General features: G+C 37.4%; 1 protein-coding gene across 1 annotated transcript in view; it reads left to right on the top strand.

Moving 5' to 3' along the window:
- Nucleotides 1–19,414, top strand: part of efna3a (ephrin A3a) — a 136,102-nt gene extending 116,688 nt beyond the window's left edge. Inside the window, exons 2-5 of the mRNA XM_089122846.1 lie at nucleotides 3,024–3,325; nucleotides 8,635–8,700; nucleotides 11,043–11,114; nucleotides 17,561–19,414. Of these exons, the coding sequence (XP_088978972.1) occupies nucleotides 3,024–3,325; nucleotides 8,635–8,700; nucleotides 11,043–11,114; nucleotides 17,561–17,679 (559 nt within the window). The 3' untranslated portion in view covers nucleotides 17,680–19,414. The remainder of the gene's footprint in view (nucleotides 1–3,023; nucleotides 3,326–8,634; nucleotides 8,701–11,042; nucleotides 11,115–17,560) is intronic.
- Nucleotides 19,415–19,741: the final 327 nt, after the last annotated feature.

The raw sequence follows: 19,741 nt of genomic DNA on the forward strand, positions 1-19,741 counted from the left end.
TTAACCCTAACCATACCCATAAAGAAAGTTTTTTAATAATATATTTTTACTATATAAGTCAACTTGTATGTATCTTTTAAATGTGCCGCACATAAATGTCCCTATTAACTGACAGAAATCTGATGTGCTGGTGTCTTGACAATTCACACTCATTTCTGTAAGAGTTCTAGATGGTAGAGTTGAGGGAAATGCCCAACATTTGTAGCCAATCACAAAACTACTCAACCAGAAACTCATTTCTTCCTTTTATATGTCCAAGTTTGATGGCATTTCTGTAGAGAGCAGAGTTTTGTAGAGAGGTCTAATTTGCACTTTCAACTTCAGATTTAGATACCTTACGTTTTATCCTCAAGGTAAATATCTATTACTATCAGTCAAAAGTGTGAGCACACCTAATTATGACAATTTTCCACATTTTAGAATGAAAATTATGGAGTGATCAAAATGTTCAGCAAATCAAAGCTCTAATATATTTGAGCTGCTGCTTTGTTTAACACTTGGCATGTTTGGTTCGAATAAAACAAACCCTGGTGCGATTGGTCTTTTAGTGCGGTTTATTTGAATAAGTGTAACTAGTAGAGCGAGACCTCTGAAATGATGAGTCTCGTCCGCTTCCAAACGAACCCTGGTGTGGTTTGACTGAAATATGAGCACGACATGGACCAAAGACATGTAAACGTCCCAAAACAGGACATGATGTCACAAGATACGACCCCAAAAAGGACAGAATGTTCAAGCTTACCTGTTTTTTTCTCGTCATAGTCGTGATGTCGCCCATCACAGTTCGGTACAGGCATCAGAACCGTGTCTTCCTCGCAGCAGAGCTTTGTTTGTGTGCGTGATGGATGGATTCCTGCCGCTGTTTTGACTTCTTTACACATTTAATAAGCTCTTCACGGGTTCCCAGCTGATCAAAATAACATTATACGTAGGCAACAAACATGTAGGCCAGCACACAGCATTGTTTTGGATGTTCGGTAAGTTCCCTCGCAAAATTCACATGATCAAAGACGACCAATTAGGTTGTGAACATATCCCTATGCCTTTAGGTTTGGTGTTAACTTAAAATGCCAATGTGAACACTGTAAAAAAATATATATATTTTCAAGATTTGTTATCACAACATTTTTTCTTTTGTCAAATCAACTTAAATAATTTATTTAGTTGAGATAACTTATTATTTTGAGTTTTTCATTGTATTTATTGTCTTAACTCACTTTTTCCAGTTCAATCAACTTAAAATTTTAAGGCAACTAGGTTACTTACTTTTTTAAGTTAAACCAACAATATTTTTTTAGAGTGAATGCTAAGCGGACCAGGACTAAATTATATATATATATATATATATATATATATATATATATATATATATATATATATATATACTATATACTATATATATATATATATATATATATATATATTAGGGCTGTGCAAAACTTAATTGCGATTAATCGCATCCAAAATAAAAGTCTGTGTTTACATAATATATTTGTGTGTGCTGTATATAATTATTTTGTATATATAAATACACACACATGCATGTATATATTTAATAAAATGTGTTATTCATATATAAATTATTTATATTTATATAATATAGATTATGCATTTATAAATATATACAGAATTTAAGCGCAAATAATTCTTAAATATATACATGCATGTGTGTGTATTTATATATAAAAAATAATTATATACAGCACACACAAATATATTATGTAAACACAGACTTTTATTTTGGATGCGATTAATCGCAATTAACTTTTCCACAGCCCTAATATATATATATATATATATATATATATATATATTTATTTTTTTGTTGTTGCTCTGAACCAAGTGAACAGATCTACAATCTGATCAGTCAACTAATTTTATGAGATGTATTTTAGTATGTTTATTAAGCCATATTCCTCATGGGAGCTATTGGCAGGTGCTCACAATGTGACATTTTAGATTTTACTCTCCTTTTGGCGAGATTTGGTCCCTGCAGTGTACTGTAGGTAAAACCTGACCCCTATCACCCCCCACACCACACACACACACACCACAACATCATCTTCAGGAGTGTCAGCCTGGTACATCGCCGTCCCAATTCTGCTCCTCTCTTTGTTTTTCTGCACTCATTTCATCTTTCCTTACACTTTTATCTTCCCCCGTTATCTTTCTCTCTTCCTCTCCTTGCCTGCACCCTCTCCCTAAATATAGCAGCTTTGAAGCATCCCTCCCCAAAACACACTGCATGACAAAAAAAAAAAAAAAAAAATCTTTCATTCAGTCTGCGTGTGTGTGAGCAGGAGAGAGAGAAATCCCTAATCAAGGATGTGATTGCCATCTGTTGTGTATTGATAAAAGGCTAAGAAAGACACTGATTAAAAAAGAGGGGGAAAAAGCAGTAGGAAAAACTGCAGAAACGGTGAGTAAAGGAGGAGCGGCGGAACTACAAAGAGGACACGTGAATAATGCGCATTTTAGAAAGCAGGAAAAAAAACAGCACTGCATGTTGTAGTACTGAAAGTGTGTAAAAAAAGAAAAAGGATTTGCAAAGAAAGACACGGAAACCGAGGAGAAAGGGGTTAGCGGAATAGCGGGAAGAGGAACGGAGAAGGAGTGGGTGACATTTCTGATCCTCGTTTTGTAATTGAATAATAATCTCCTGCGGGACCTGACCTAGAAGCGCGCAAGTGTGTGTATTAGCATGCTTTTTTTTCCTGTGTGAGCTTGTGCGGGACAAAGGGACTCAAATGAGAAGGGCGGCTGTGAAATGAAACACTGCCCCCTGTTGTTTGATCAAGGCGTTGCGCACATTAAGCATGAAAAATGATTCGGTTTAATGTGCTGTGGCAAAGCATTGCAATATAACTGCTTTTTCATTCAAGCAGGACTTACACGTTTTTGAAAGGTCAATGAGATAAATCTTCCCCTAAATCTAAAATACAAAGTATATATGACTGATGCCATTTGAAAAACACTGTAATCTTTATAATAATGTTTTTGTCCTTCCTCTCTCTTTCTTTTAGCTTGCGGAGTGAGGGCTACACCGTACAGGTCACCGTGAACGACTACCTGGACATCTACTGTCCACACTACAACCAGAGCCAGCGGGGGGCGCTAGAGCGCGGGGTTGCCGAGCAGTACGTTCTCTACATGGTCAGTTACCGAGGTTACCGCACCTGCGACCCACAGATGGGCTTCAAGCGCTGGGAGTGCAACCGGCCGCACGCCCCCCACGCGCCAATTAAGTTCTCGGAGAAATTCCAGCGTTACAGCGCCTTCTCACTAGGCTATGAATTCAACGTTGGTCATGAGTACTACTATATATGTGAGTATTTGATAAATCACCATTATTTAGGTTTTATTTAAATGTGCACGATGTACAGTTTTATTTATTTTAAAAATGAATAGTAATTGAGTATATTAAATCATATATACTGGCATGAGTCATACCTAATAAACCTAATTGCCTAATAAAATAACCAGATCACAAGACCAACCAAATGCTAATTGCTTTATCTTAATCATTTCAAAAAAATGCCTGAGTGAACCTTTAAAAACTAATTAAGCTCAATGGATAGTATCAGTGCAAATGTAATTTATGCAAATGAGTCATTTATTTAACTAAATATATGCAAGTAAACAATTTGAAGCAGTTCCATTCCGTGTCTTCAAGAGAACAAAATCGTTACTGTTGGGGAAATTGGCCCAAAATAGAAGCCTAAATGGGAAGCCACTTTTATTAAAAACACTAAAAGACGCTTTGAAGGATTACATTTTCGCTAGCAATCTGCTGTAGATGCTTTATGTCAGTGTTATTCAGATGGCGGACGGCGGTCTATGAGCCTGCGTCCATCTGGACATAATTGCGCCATTTTACTGTTTCTGCAGTTTAAAATGAGCAGCGAGTCAAAACAACGGTGCTGCTCAGGCGTTCAGGTTCATTTACACTAATGATCATTCGGCGCTACACCCTCTAATATTTGTATCTAGAGCCAAACGCGCTTCATTCAAGCCCTTTCCACTGTACTGGAGACATAAAGCGCCACATTAAGAGATGCATGACGCGGTTATTTTAACAACAGGAGCTGTAAAATAGATTCCTAAAACGCTGCAGAACACGAGAATGCAGAAAATACTATTATTTTTATCTGTCATACAGATGGCTCCGAGTCTAATCCAGGAAGTTAATGCATGCTTGGTGACAGTTTTTTTCCCATTCAGTTAGCAATAGCATTATTAATCCGCATATAAGAGCATTTCATAATAAACAATGTTGTAATTTGGAAAAATGTACTAGTTAACTTTTTGTCCTGATGATGAGAGTTGTGATTATTAGATTACAGTATGTGCATTGTTTGATTTTAGTCATTTGTTTCTAGGTAAACCCAGTATGCTTTCTCAGTCCAAAGGCCTTCTGTGTGCCATACTTGTGTCTAAATGTATATATATATAAAAATACAAATATCCTGATAAAACATCTGATCTTATCTTTTTCTATTCACATCCAGTTGGGAGAAATATTAACTTTTTTTTGGTCAACATTGCTAAAAATTCTTAGACGTCATCTTTGATCAATAATTTCAGTGTTTAGGTGTTTTTCTTGTACAAAGTATGTATTCCATACTTCAAAAAAAGTATTGTCCAGACCTCTAAATATAGGAAATATAGAGACCTGACCTCTTAGAACTTTAACCCTAATACCGTATTCTGGACAAATGTGGGCAAAATAGTTTTGATTTATTTTTTAAAAATACTTCCCTTGATCTGAGCGGTACAAGACTTGGCTTTAACTAAGTTTGCCTCCTGAACACACACTTTTTTTTTTTACTCAATTCTACAATGCTAAGTGTGTGGAAAAAAAACCCCTCCTTAATCTTGTATTTGGGTCAAAAATGGGCATCCATAGAAATGAATGGGAAAATCTGTAGTTTAGAGCATTCTAAAATAAGCCAAAATAAGACACCAGGTGACAGCAAAGTCACATATTTAGGTTTTAGCTCTAAGAACTTATTGGAATGATATTTTAATGTAGTTAAAAAATAAAAAATAAATAAAAAAAAACAATAAGAATAATTTACATAGAAAATATGGTACTTTTTGAAGTAAATAAATTCAAAAATTACCCCCAAAATAAAAATAAAAAACACCAAAAATGTAGACAAAACTTTATCAAAGACAGTGATATATCATTTATAATAAATAAAAATTCTCTGTGCCCACATTTGTCCACAATTACAGTTTCGCATCGTTGACCAACTAAATAAAAGTTTACATTTTTTTTTTTTTTACATCTCAAGCGAGTGTATATGATGTTCACATTCTGGAAATTAGTATTTGTCATTTTTATGCAGGATCCCAACATTTGCATAGGAATACTGTACGTATGTAGATGGAAAGCTAATGGCACGCTGTCACATAAAATGTTTGTGAAAACAAGTTTACAATGGGCACAATTACAAGTGGATTTCTGTCAACAAACTCAGGCGCAAATTGAAATTATTTCATGTGGTTATTGACAGCACGCCCCTCACGCTGTCCATAGAACTTGTATTATTAATCCATTCAAGTGTTCTTTTACCAGCAAGTTCCAGTTTGCAGTAGGCATACTTCATCCAAACTCGACTAACAGAAAAGGTTATTAGGGAGAGGCATACTGGGGAGCAGATGGAGGTTTAGTGCTTTGTTCAAGGGGATCCTCCCTTTCATGATGTGGCGATTGTACCTCTGAGCCAATCAGAGCCCTTCCTGTCATGGAGTTTTTTGAGTTGCGAATAAAAGAAGTGAGAACTTTCTGTGTGAGCGGAGCACCATTATGTGGATGGTTACAGATAAGTCATACAGATGCAGAAACTCGTTAAGAAAACAATTTGCGACCCCAGTGATCGTCTTTAAAGGGCTTTGTTGTTACGAAGCAGTAGTTTGAAGAAAGGCAGCGAGTTATTTCAAACACAACAATGTTTCATTCATATTTTTTTTTTTCCAAATCACAACTGAGAATAAAATAAAGCTCTTAATGACAAGCTCAAGTGCATCTTTCCCAGCAGTCCATTTGCTCTCAAAACTGCCTTGTTGGTGAAATGGTGACAGCTTCGCCATTCAAAAGAACCTTGTTATCGGGAAACGGACGTTACGGGAGGCCGCCGATCATCAGTCTTTTTGGCATTTGGGTCAGTCACTAGCAATTAGAGCGCACCCGCTTTGTGATCGAAAACTTTCCAATGCAGGCTATAAACTGAGTGTTAATAGAGCATTGCTAATGGTGATTTTCTGATGCATGTCTCGGCTAATGCTAACAGTCGTCTTCATTAGTGAGGTCTGTAGGCAGGTTATTAGCGATTGTATGACAACCATTGGTATTGAAAAATGATATCACACTCAAACATTTGTATGATAATGTGGCCCATGTGTTTATCAACCTGAAAACAAGAAGCGTTATCTTTGTCTTGGCCCAGGGGAGTTCGTTTAGAGCCAATTCATCAATCTAAGATGGTATCTGCAGCTTGGGGAAATGGATCATTTAATAAACGGACACCGTATCTGCTTTGATCGGTGTTATTTATTTAGTGTTTGTTCTCAGCAGAAGGAGCTTTGGCTTAGATACATGACATTTGCTGTGGATTATTCTTTTGAAATAAAGAGTTTAATGTACTACGTAATAGACACACTCTAAAGCGATCTCACCAGGTTGCTGCTAGGGTTGGGTATCGAGAATCGAGTATCGATTGGAGCCGAGACTAACTTTTCGTTTTTCCCGGAATCGTTCAAAATTTCGATTCCTAGTTTCGATATTCACAGTCCGCCGAGCCGAAGAAGAAGAAACCGCTGAACAACACCACCGAATAAGCGTCTAGCGGAAGTGTTGGCATAACCACGCGAGTCGAACATGAGTAGCTTACGTCGGCGATCCAAAGTGTGGCTTCACTTTTCTAAAAATAACGAAATCTCGGCAAAATGCAAAATTTGTGACAAAAGTAGTATTTCCTTCAGAAAGGATTATTTCCTTCAGAAAGCCGTTGGTTAGCAAAGTTAGCTAAACTTTTTTGACCCTGCCTCTTAAAAGAATCGGAATCGAGAATCGTTAGGAACCGGAATCGAAACAAGGAATCGGAATCGGAATCAGAATCGTTCAAATTCAAATGTTACCCAACCCTAGTTGCTGCTCATTTCAGTTCTTCGTGTGAATCATTTACAAATGGAAGACTTAAAGGTACAGTAGTAAAAACAACCTGTTGAACCAACGCGTTCTCATCCCAAAGCGCCATATAGGACGCTTTTGCAAAAGCGTAAATATCCAACGCACATGGCACCCTTTAACGTCTAATGAGACGCTTCGGTTAATGGTTAAGTTTAGGTATGGTGTAGGGTAAGGGTTAGACCACTAGGGGGCGCCTTCTGCCCAAATATATCTGCGTCTCATTTCACGTTAAAGGGTGCCATGTGTGTTGGATATTTACGCTTTTGCAAAAGCGTCCTATATGGCGCTTAGTAAGGGTAGAAAATGGTCATGAGAAATTGAATTAAAGCAGTTTTTGCTGCAAGAAATTGACTAACATTATAAGTGGACTTTCAAGAGGAGGATTTGGGTAAGACCAGTATAGATGCGAGGAATGGAGTCGTAACATGTTTTAGCTTTTTATTAAAAATGCAGTGGTAAAATGTTTAAATCTGCTGTGTTTGTACATTTAAATATTTACATTTATTAATTTAGCAGTGACGATCTTCACATGTCACATGACCTCATTACATTTCAGTATATCTGTATTTTGTGTAGATACTGTTGATTTTTAGTATGCATAGAATACTAGTTTGTCCTGGTGAAACATTTGTTACTTCCTATATTATACTATGCACTATAACTGTGGATAAAACATTATACTAATGACTAATGAACCTGATAAAAAGTATTTTTAACATAATATTTGACTCAATATTTGATTGGGCTGATACAAAATATAGAAATAAAAAGGCAAAATATTACATTTATTTTCAAAATGATGACTGGCTCCACTAACATATTACATGAAGAGGTCATGTGACTGCAATGTAGAATTCTACTATTTGAAATGTTTATTATTGCATAATAATACTTACTGTTTCACTTCTAATATGCACAGCTGCACTACTTCCTGAAGTTCAGCCAGCTCCTTGTTTCCTGTCTGGCATTATTGGACAAACTTGATTAATTCAGGTGTGTCTGATTATCGTTGCCGTGACTACTGAGGTCGGGCACACCTGAATGAATCAATTTGCTGGCTGAAGTTCAGGAAGTAGTGCAACTGTGCATAAAGCCAATAGTAAAGTATAGACCATTTCACAAGATGTAAACAACACTGGTCCAGAAGCACTTCCTGTTTCCGTTTTTTAACACTACATAAAAGCTGGGATAAAATACAACCAACAGAACATTTAAAACTGAATCAAAAAGTTAAACAAACATCTTTAAGATGTTTTCTTTACATGTGAAATAAAGAAAACGGTTACAAACTGAAACAGGAAGTGCTTCGTGACCAGTGTTGTTTACATCTTGTGAAATGGTCTATTCAGAATACTGTGTTTACAGAAGTGGTGTCAGTGCATGCCATTGTCCAGTAGGTGGCAGTAGGTTAATGTTTGTGATGTCATGTGTTGTTGCAGCTACACCAATCCATCACCACGGACACAACTGTTTAAGACTGCGGGTGTTTGTCTGCTGTTCTACAGGTGAGCATCATCACACACATATGGAAACAAAAAAGCATGTAAACCGCAAGGAGGGGTCATAATGATGGTTTTAATGTGTGTGTGAGCAAACTATTTTTAGAACTTAATGCTCAAACACGTTCTGTGGCCTCTTTGATCAGAGCATGTGTGGAGCAAAACACATTCAGTTTAACCCCGCGCTGTATTAATCTCTAATATTTTTCTAGTGTATTTGTTGAAATGGCTTTTTGTTTGCATATATTGTACCTAAAATGTATCAAAAAAAAGTTTGAGCAAGTAATGTTTATACGAAGTAACTATAGGAATTACATTTTAAAATATAAATTCTATATTAAGGTAAATAATAAATGCATTTAGCTGTAAAAAGTATGCTATAGCAGCATTTTCTTTATATATTAAAGACTATATATATATAAAAAAAATGCAGAGAATGAAAGTGGAAAAATACAGTATGCCTTAAAGGGGTCATGATATGAGAAATCAAATTTGTCTTGATGTTTTGACATGTAAGAGGTATTTATACCATTAAAACATCCTGCAAGTTTCATAGCTTAAAACGTCCTCCTCATTATAAACAAAGTATTTATATAACCAGGTTCCAGAAATGGCTTGTTTGGATGTTGTGGGATCTGTGACGTCACATGGGCAAATACATTTGCATATGACTCTTATGCCTCCAGAGAAAGACATCAATTAATATTTTTACATCATCTCACCATAGGCCCCGCCCACTAGCATCCAGTCATTCAATGGGCTCTATGTACGGTGGTATTTCCGGTGAAGGTCTAAAGATGCTCGATAATTTCCGCCGATCGTAGAGTCCAATGCAATACCGAGAATTTATATTGAATTTTATACTCCATGGTTATACTAAAGAAACGTTAGTCAAAAAAACAGACAAAACAGACACCCCTCGTTGTGTTTATGCTTCTTTTTAAAATTATATTCAATAAACATAACTATTTATAAAATTACTTCTAAACGCATGAAAGTTTCGTTTCAAAGACGGGAGGACGGTAAATTTGGAAGACTCCTCACTTTTCGTCCGCTTTAATATCCCCAACCGGAAACTGAAGAGCATCCTTGAATCAAATGCGGAACTTATGCGTGCATATAGGCCATTAATGGCTGATATTTGTCTACAATGGATGTGAGCGTTGCGTCAAAAGCAAATAGAGATCCATTATAATCACTGATGCTGTGTACACTGAATACAATATAAAAGATGTGAGATCAGTTTCTGACATATTCCATGGACTTGAGTCTGTGGACAACAGGACAAATGGAAGAATGAAGAACATTCGCTTTGATGCGTCCTTTGGATGGTTCATTTAAGGTGTTCTGAATTGCTGAACAATTAAAGTGCAATTTTGCACTGCGCATATATATTTGTTTTGGTTTTTGCGCAAAAAACTTTATTATCATTATAAGTGAACCTTAAATGATTAGTTCACTTTTCAAAAAACTTTTGCTGATAATTTACTCACCCCCATGTCATGCAAGATGTCCATGTCCATGAAAAGAAATTAAGGTTTTTAATGAAAACGTTCCAGGATTTTTCTCCATATAATGGACTTCAGTGGGAACCAGACGGTTCAAGTTCCAAAAGAAACTTTCAGTACAAACTGCAAACTTGTTCAAAGGGCTTTAAACGATTCCAGACGATAAATAAGGGTCTTATCAAGCGAAACGATCGCTCATTTTTTTTTAAAAAATAACAAAGTTTAAGTTTTATAAGATCAAACGCTCGCCTTGCTCTGTTCTGTGGTGCACGTTCGTGACTCGTGTTCGAACTCGTTCAACAAAATGAACAAATCTTTTTCTGAATCAATTCGTTCGTTTCGTTCACCGAATGAACCAAATGACTCGGAAAAAGATTTGAACGAGTTCGAACAGGAGTGCGTTACATAACAGAGCAAGGCGAGCGTTTGAGCTTATAAAACTTAAACTTTGTTATTTATTTATAAAACGAGCGATCGTTTCGCTTGATAAGACCCTTATTCATCGTCTGGAATCGTTTAAAGCCCTTTGAACACGTTTGCAGTTTTTACTTAAAGTTTCTTTTGGAACTTGAACCGTCTGGTTCCCACTGAAGTCCATTATATGGAGAAAAATCCTGGAATGTTTTCATCAAAAACCTTAATTTCTTTTCGACTGAAGAAAGAAAGACATGGACATCTTGGATGACATGGGGGTGAGTAAATTATCAGCAAAAGTTTTTTCAAAAGTGAACTACTCCTTTAAGGAACATTTATGAAAAATCCATGTCATGACCCCTTTAAGTGATCAGATAGTTTTTTGGGCAACTGTATGATCTGAGATCATGTTTTTCTTTGTTACAGTCTCTAATGCAGATGATGACTCGAACCAGAGTCCCCCTGACTACACTGTCAGACCCAAACTGCATGACATCGGTGAGTAAACAAACACAAGCATGAAACCTTCTACACACATTGGCTTACATACATAAAGTGTTACACAAATGTTCATCTGTTCTCACAAATATGGCAAGTACACATTTAATCTGCCTCTTGAGCATCTGAAATTCCTCTTAAAAGCCTGGATGACCATAATATCCAGTGACCAGGGGATGGCCGATAATAAACAAATTAATGCATTTATTCAGTCTCTCTATTTTTGCTCTCTCGCCCTCACTTAACTGCTGTTTTTATATCCTGAGAAATCGAGCTGTGAATGACTGTGAGACGCATTATGACTGCACATCTGAAATGTATGTCCAGCGAATACTCAGAAACCCAAGTTCACATCAGGGTCAAAGGAAGAATCATCGGGACACACTGTAGGATGCACAGCTTGGCTCAACGCCCACATGCCCTTGCTAAAGCACATAACTAAACAAATCCCTGGCACTTTACACCACCGTAGGCATCCAAAAGCACTCTAGCAGTAGGGCATCTCTCTCTCTCTCTCTCTCTCTCTCTCTCTGTGTATGTGTGTACATGTGTGTTAATGCACACGGCATTAAAATGGAAACTGATTATGACACACACACACACACACACACCATATGAACCAAATTACCCTCTGTATGCAGATCCTCCTACTTTTAAAACTGTCAACATCTTGTTAGCTTTCCCAAACCATTTCTAATAAAAAACACATTGCTGACAGGTCAACCACCCTATTTTAAGGAGGGAAAAACTTGTGCCTTGAGGACTAAGTTTTACTTACTCCTGTCAACAGCTCCATAATACCATCATTTGTGCTGATGCTGCATTAAAAAAATATATATTACAAAAAAAAAATCTGCTTAAGCCTGTGCATAGCACACATCATATAGACATAGTGTGCTCCAGTCAGGGATTATACTCGATGAAACCGATATGAAAAGATAGGGTTACGGATGTCAAAAAAGCACTGCATAATCACTATTCTGAAAAGACTTCCAAAGACCCATGAGACCTGATGTTTCTTATTTGAGCTTGCCAGGTCCCACTGAAAGAATTTATACACTAGTTTCAGTCAGAAAAGGTGAAACAGCTAAAAGCTAAAGTCCTTTTGTGTGCTTTTTTCTCTTTATTTGACTGATAGGCTATTAAAATAACTGTTTCTTCTTAGTTTTTTCCACTTATGTACATCTTATCTTGTTAAATGAATGTTTGTTCTATTCATTGCAAAAATGTTGGTATATTTAAATTATTTCAGTTAATGAAATATACATTTTTCTACTGTAATTTTATGGTAAATTTGTAAAATTTAAAATGGTGCAACTGTTTTATGTCTGGGTAGCTGCTGTTATTTCTAGCTGCCGTTTTTTTTTTACTGTAAATTTAAAATTTACAGTAAAAAAAAAATATGTCGGGATCAGGGTTATAATAACAGTGAAGACCTGAACTGGTGTGACATCCTTTGACCTGCCATTGGCCCACGGTAATGATGTAATAGTTAGGTGTGCGCGTACTGTAGACTCCGCCGTCTTTGACACGGAGAATCTTCTGTTCATTTATTCTTTTCAGTCCGTCGAGGTCAGACATCACGAATGAAAACATGAACACACTGGAGTGCTGCTATATGGCGTTGTAATTCAGGATTGAAAGCTACAAGCTATACATTTTCATGTTTAATACTGAAAAGCTGCTTGCTTTAAAGGAGTAGTTCACTTTTGAAAAAACTTTTGCTGATAATTTACTCACCCCCATGTCATCCAAGATGTCCATGTCTTTCTTTCTTCAGTCGAAAAGAAATTAAGGTTTTTGATGAAAACGTTCCAGGATTTTTCTCCATATAATGGACTTCAATGGGAACCAGACGGTTCAAGTTCCAAAAGAAACTTTAAGTACAAACTGCAAACTTGTTCAAAGGGCTTTAAACGATTCCAGACGATGAATAAGGGTCTTATCAAGCGAAACGATTGCTCGTTTTATAAATAAATAACAAAGTTTACGTTTTATAAGCTCAAACGCTCGCCTTGCTCTGTTCTGTAACGCGCTCCTGTTGAACAAATCTTTTTACGAGTCATTTGGTTCATTCGGCGAAAGAAACGAACGAAATGATTTTGAAAAAGATTTGTTCATTTTGTTGAACGAGTTCGAAGAGGAGAGTCACGAACGTGCACCACAGAACAGAGCAAGGCGAGCGTTTAATCTTATAAAACTTAAACTTTGTTATTTAAAAAAAAAATGAGCGATCGTTTCGCTTGATAAGACCCTTATTTATCGTCTGGAATCATTTAAAGCCCTTTGAACAAGTTTGCAGTTTGTACTGAAAGTTTCTTTTGGAACTTGAACCGTCTGGTTCCCACTGAAGTCCATTATATGGAGAAAAATCCTGGAACGTTTTCATTAAAAACCTTAATTTCTTTTCGACTGAAGAAAGAAAGACATGGAAATCTTGGATGGCATGGGGGTGAGTAAATTTTCAGCAAAAGTTTTTTTCAAAAGTGAACTACTCCTTTAAAGCAATACAGTATATATTGTAAGTGCTACTGTATAAATAAATGTGACTTAACTTGACCGGAGTGCATCGTAGGAACATATCCATAAATTTCTATGATCAGATGCTCTCTTTACCACTGTTTTCTCACCGCTGTCATTATTTTGCACAGCAAATATTTACATATTCATCTAAACACAGCTCTCAGCAGAGTAGGTGGCGTCGGGATCTTTGATAACAGTATGCTGAAAAGCTATTTCCAACTTCTTTTTTACCCCTAAGAACAGAACAATCTGGTTTGCAATGGCAGCTTGGCTATAAACAGCATTGTTTTGGATGTAGAACAAGTCTGGATCAGCAGTTGATGTTCAACATCAAATCCAAAGAACCACTTGGGTATAAGACTATATTTGTTTGACAGGACTGTTGTTCCAGGCCCTTCTAAAGATGCTGATCCAGCAGCACATCCTACTTTGTCGCACGAAGAAGAGCTCAGCAAAACCAGTCCAGTTGGAATTTCGCCTATGTTAGTCAAGAATAATAAATTCGAGACATTTCCGTGATGTGTTGACACGTCTCCGCCGATATGTCCATTGAGCTGTGTGTCTTCACTCACGTCTGCTGCCATCACAGCAGTGTGTTTAACCTCTAACTGCCCGAGCGTCCTTTATCAACCTACAACGTGGCGGCTGCTGATAAGAAATGTCACTTTTTCTTTGTTTTTTTCTGTCTGATATCCTTCCAAGTCTTTTCTCTACGATCATATCTCCCGTTTTAATAGATAAGGTTTCTCTCTCGCTATCTCTCCTGCCTTTATTTCTCCTTTTCTCTTTTTCTAAGTGATTATTTTCCTCATCAATAACCCTCATAGAATGTTATATTGAGCTTTAGGGCCAGTAATAATACAGAAAAATGAATGGATGAGTTTTATCTTCTTTATATTTAGAGAAGGCTGTGGGGAAACCATTACAGTTGCTGCGGGTGATTACATTACTCCAAGAGGAAGCGTTATTTCCCCTGCATCCTTTATCATTCTGTGATGTTTAGTAGGTGATCATTTACCGTCAATGTCTAACTTGACTTTTAGCTTTTGGTCGCGGTGGCTTAATGGTTAGTGCTTGCGTTCCTGAGTCATCATATAACTGATGTCTTGGGACGTCTTTTGACCATACGTCAACATCCGCCTTTTTAGGGTACCCTTAAACGTCGATTAGTTGACGATCCCGGGCCTTCATATAACTGACGCTTTACCTTTAACGTCAGTTAGGTGACGGGGTAGGTTTAGGATCCGATAACGTCATCGAACCGAGGTACCCTAAAAAGGCGGATGTTGACGTATGGTCAAAAGAGTTATATGACGTCTTGGGATGAGACTGCGCTGTTCCTGACATTGAGCCATGGTGCTCATGTAATGGATGCAGGTTTCAGCCTACGGTGATCTCATTCCTTCGCTGTGTTTCCAATAATTTCCTATCCCTCTCTTGAATACCCTGCTGATAAGAGCAGCTAACATGATGGAAATGAAGAGCTAAAGTTAGCTATTACTCAATGAGAGATTGACAGTTAACTGAGAGATTTTGTTTTCTTAATTTCACAAAATGTTCCCCAAACAGGAGGGAATGTTGGAAATCCAGCTGTCTAATATTCCCATTTCGATTAGAGAATAGATCTGGAATTGGTTTGCGCCTCAGGGTAAAAGATAAAACAAGCAATTGTGAGATCAAATTTTAAATAAGAAATAAATCATATTATAACCTAGAAAATCTCATTATACCTTGTTTTAATGTTTTTGAAAGTAGTCTCGTATGCTCACCTAATATAGTATATTAAAAATACAGCAAGAACAGTAATATTATGAAATATTATTACAATTTTAAATAACTTGGCAGCAATTAGATGCCATATGCTGACTTATTATGAACAATGTTGAAAACAGTTGTGATGCTTAACATTTTGGTAACGATTTACAATAAAGTTTGTTAGTTAACATTAGTTAACTACATTAGTTAACATGAACTAATAATGTATACAGCATTTATTAATTCTTAAAATAGTATTTTAATACTTAAAATTAAAATCTTGTTAACATTAGTTAATGCACTGTGAACTAACATGAAGAAACAATGAACAGCTTGCTTATGGTTAGTTCATGTTAGTCAATACATTACCTCCTGTTAATGTATTAACCTTAGGCCGTGTGTCTACCAAAGCGTTTTTCCACGCGCCTGGCGTATATTTTCAATTGTTTTCAATGGGAGCGCCGCGTTTTTTAAACGCCATGAGTAGGGTTGGGTATCGTTTGAATTTGAACGATTCTGATTCCGATTCCGATTCCTTGTTTCGATTCCGGTTCCTAACGATTCTCGATTCCGATTCTTTTAAGAGACAGGGTCAAAAAAGTTTAGCTAACCTTGCTAACCAACGGTCTTTCTGAAGGAAATAATCCTTTCTGAAGGAAATACTCCTTTTGTCACAAATTTTGAATTTTGCCGAGATTTCATTATTTTTAGAAAAGTGAAGCCACACTTTGGACCGCTGACGTAAGCTACTAATGTTCGACTCGCGCGGTTATGCCAACACTTCCGGTAGACGCTTCTTCGTTGGTGTTGTTCAGCGGTTTCTTCTTCCGCTTGGCGGACTGTGAATATCGAAACTAGGAATTGAAATTTTAACTTTTGAACGATTCCGGGAAAAACGAAAAGTTAGTCCCGGTTCCAATCGATACTCGATTCTCGATACCCAACCCTAGCCATGAGCGTAACGAGGCACTGAGCGTTTTTTTCACGCTGAAGCACCCGGCGTTTTTTACTGGTCGCCGAGAGTTGAAAAATGTTCAACTTTGGATAAAACGCAGCGCTCATCTCTGTCACTTTTTACCCAGCCGTCCAATCACAGTGGAGGAGGGGCGGCACTAAACCACACTGACCGACTGTTACAACACTCAAACTGTGCTGCGGATATTCTGTATCATAGCAACGAAACGTCTCAACGGAAAAAACGCTGCGCTGTCAAAACGCTCTCAAGCGCCCAAAGCACGGCATCTTCAGCAGAGCGTCTAGCGTTTTCAGCTGGCTAAAAACGCTTTGGTGGACACATGGCCTTATTGTAAAGTTTTAACAATATTGTTGTGGAAACTGTCATGCATTTTTTTCATAACTTATCCCTCAAACCATATTCACTTTATTGCCTTGTGGACAAATGTGGGCACAGAGGACTCAGGTGTGATCCTAATTTTTATTTATTATAAATGTTACATCACTGTCTTCGATAAAGTTTTGTCTCTCCATTTATGGTGTTTTTTTTTTTTAATTTTGGGGGTATTTTTGAATTTATTTACTTCAAAAAGTACCATATTTTCTTTGTAAATTATGCTTATTTTTATGTTTTATTTTTTAACTACATTAAAATATCATTCCAATAAGTTCTTAAAGCTAAAACCTAAAGATAAAGTCACTTTGCTGTCGCCTGGTGTTTTATTTTGGCTTATTTTAGAATGCTCTAAATTACAGTTTTTCCTATTCATTTCTATGGGTGCCCATTTTTGACCCAAATACAAGAATAAGGAGTTTTTTTCACCCACTTAACATTGTAGAATTGAGTCAAAAAAAAAAAATGTGTGTGTTCAGGAGGCAAACTAGCAAAAGTAGCCAAGTCTTGTACCGCTCAGATCAAGGGAAGTATTTTTTTAAAAATAAATCAAAACTATTTAGCCCACATTTGTCCAGAATACGGTTTTAGGGTTAATTGAAAGTTCAAAAGAACAGCATTTACTTAAAATAGAATCTTTTGTAACATTTGCTGACACTTTTAATCAATTTAATGCATCCTTGCTGAATAAAAGTATTAATTTCCTTCAGAAAAATGAAATGTATACGTTTAAATCTTTACTCTGAGGCGGCGTACATAGTCTTTACGTGCTCACTAACTTTCTTCCCTTCCTTCCTTCTTTCTTCTCTCTCTCTCTCAGATGAGTTTAACCCTGAGATCCCCAAACTGGAGAAGAGCGTCAGCGGCAGCAGTCCGTCTGGAGACCGACTGTTAATCACTGTGGCGACGCTTCTCCTCGCTGCTCTCCTCGTGTCTTAGCAACCGTCTCTCTCTCTCTCTCTCTCTCTCTTTCTCTCTGACATTTCTGAGCCAGCAGCTCCGAGCGCTCGCCTTTCGTTCAACCTGTGCGGGAGATTATCCAATCAGAACAGATTAACCAATAGTCGAGCCCTAAACACTGGAGCTAATTGTAGATCCACCGCACCCAAACAGTGGCCTTCGTCTCCACAATTTTGGAATAAAGACTGACGTGCATCAATTTCAGATTTTGCCTTTGCGATGGAACGTCCACTCTCCTGAAACGTGCTCGCGGAGGAAAACTAATCTGGTTAGACGGTGAGGTCTTCTCTTCCTCTAGCTACATCCGTTCTCGTCTCTAATGAACCTTCCCAGACTGGGGCAAATCTTGAGATGGACTAAGATTGACACGAGCTCAAATGGATATGACAAGCGTCATAGTGGTCAGTGGATCTCAGCTGAGAGACTCGAGGAGTGCCGGAGACCCTTGATCCTGTCTTAACATTCTGTCACATCCCATACCTGTCGGACTGCAATATGTGTCAGTCATCGATAGTTCTGCAGCCAGAGATCAATAAATCTCATTTGCCCGTGACTGAGTTCAGGTGTTAGGCTTATGAATCGATCACAGAGAGGCATGGCTACTGTTTCTGCTAGTTCCCAGGCTGGAGACTTGTCTGTGAGCTGTTATGGGAACGCTTTCCTTCTAGTTTCCCAGTTCCGTCGGTGAACTCGGAAACTAGAGATCGGTCTGAGACCATCACTTTTGTACATTGTGTGACCGAAATAGTTTGGACGTCATATCTGCGCACGTAATGAAAGAGAATCGAGGTGGACCGAACTAACGGTAGATGGATAGATAAACGTTTATTTCCTATAGTATGTACGTGTCATCATGGAAAGGCACTGGATTGGCCGGTGCCACGGATTAGCATAGTGGCCATTTTTTGTAAGAGCGGTCGAGTCGTAAACTGCAATTCGCTGTTTTATATCGAAGAATTGCGACGCAGATTTAGTTTTTACTGTATGATACATATTTAACTGCTCTTTGAGTATGTTAGTTTATTTACTTAATTTATTGAGTTATTTATTGATCATTTGATCCTTTTTTGGGAACTTTGTGAGTTGTGTCTGCTTTCTTGAGGGATCCTTCCTCATCTTTGCTAATGCCAAATTATTTTCGTTTATTTATGTTCGTTTCATGAACTTTATTGCTGTTCATGTGCCAGCAAATTGAGTCTTAGTTACTGAAAGACAGATCTAATGAATCTCATCCATTGCGCTCGGTTGAATAGGTACGTTATCTTTATAAGGAGAGTCATTATTATAGGACAGTGTGAGATTGTTGTAGTCTATATTGGCGGGCGGGGCTGGGAGGGCATTTAGGGAGGGGCTTATTGAGAGGGCGTGGCTTCAGTGCAGTAATGGAATAAATCATTCCTCAGAACGCTGCAGACAACGTCAAGAGTGAATGTCTCTGTAAATGTGTCTGCGTATGTGTCTTATGAGTGTGCACTTTACAGGGGGTTGTGAAAGTGTGCGCATTTTGGCATTTTCATATGCATTTAGATACACATTTGTAGGTTTTAAATACTCAAGCTTGTGTGGAGAGAATGAGACGGGTGAGAACGAAAGCATTTATCATTGTTGGCAACAACAGTACCAATCGTGTTTACCTTAGAATGATTACAAACATGTAAACGAATCATGAATGACAATTGCCAGAATGAAACTTAATAAAACATTCTTATTTTAACCCTCTCGCTGTGATTTTTAATCGTCTGCAGGTTGTCTTTCGACCTCGTAATCGGCTCAGGATGTCAGAATGATTGTGTGAACGAGTTTGCTTTTCCCAATGAGCAAATGCTCTTTAGGAACACATAAAAAAGTCTTGGAATGCAATATAACTATTTCAAATAATTTATTAGAATACTAAAAGTATGGGGCAGCCCAGACAATAGCTATAAGAGTTTACATTGAATATACTGGCAAATACAGATTGTGAAAACTAAGTACCAATATTAAAATAAAAGGAAAATACATTATGCATAATGCCAGGACTTAATTATAAACAAGCAATACA

The sequence above is a fragment of the Pimephales promelas genome, chromosome 18 (assembly GCF_988280905.1).
Source record: "Pimephales promelas chromosome 18, fPimPro1.hap1.1, whole genome shotgun sequence".
Lineage (NCBI taxonomy): Eukaryota > Metazoa > Chordata > Actinopteri > Cypriniformes > Leuciscidae > Pimephales > Pimephales promelas.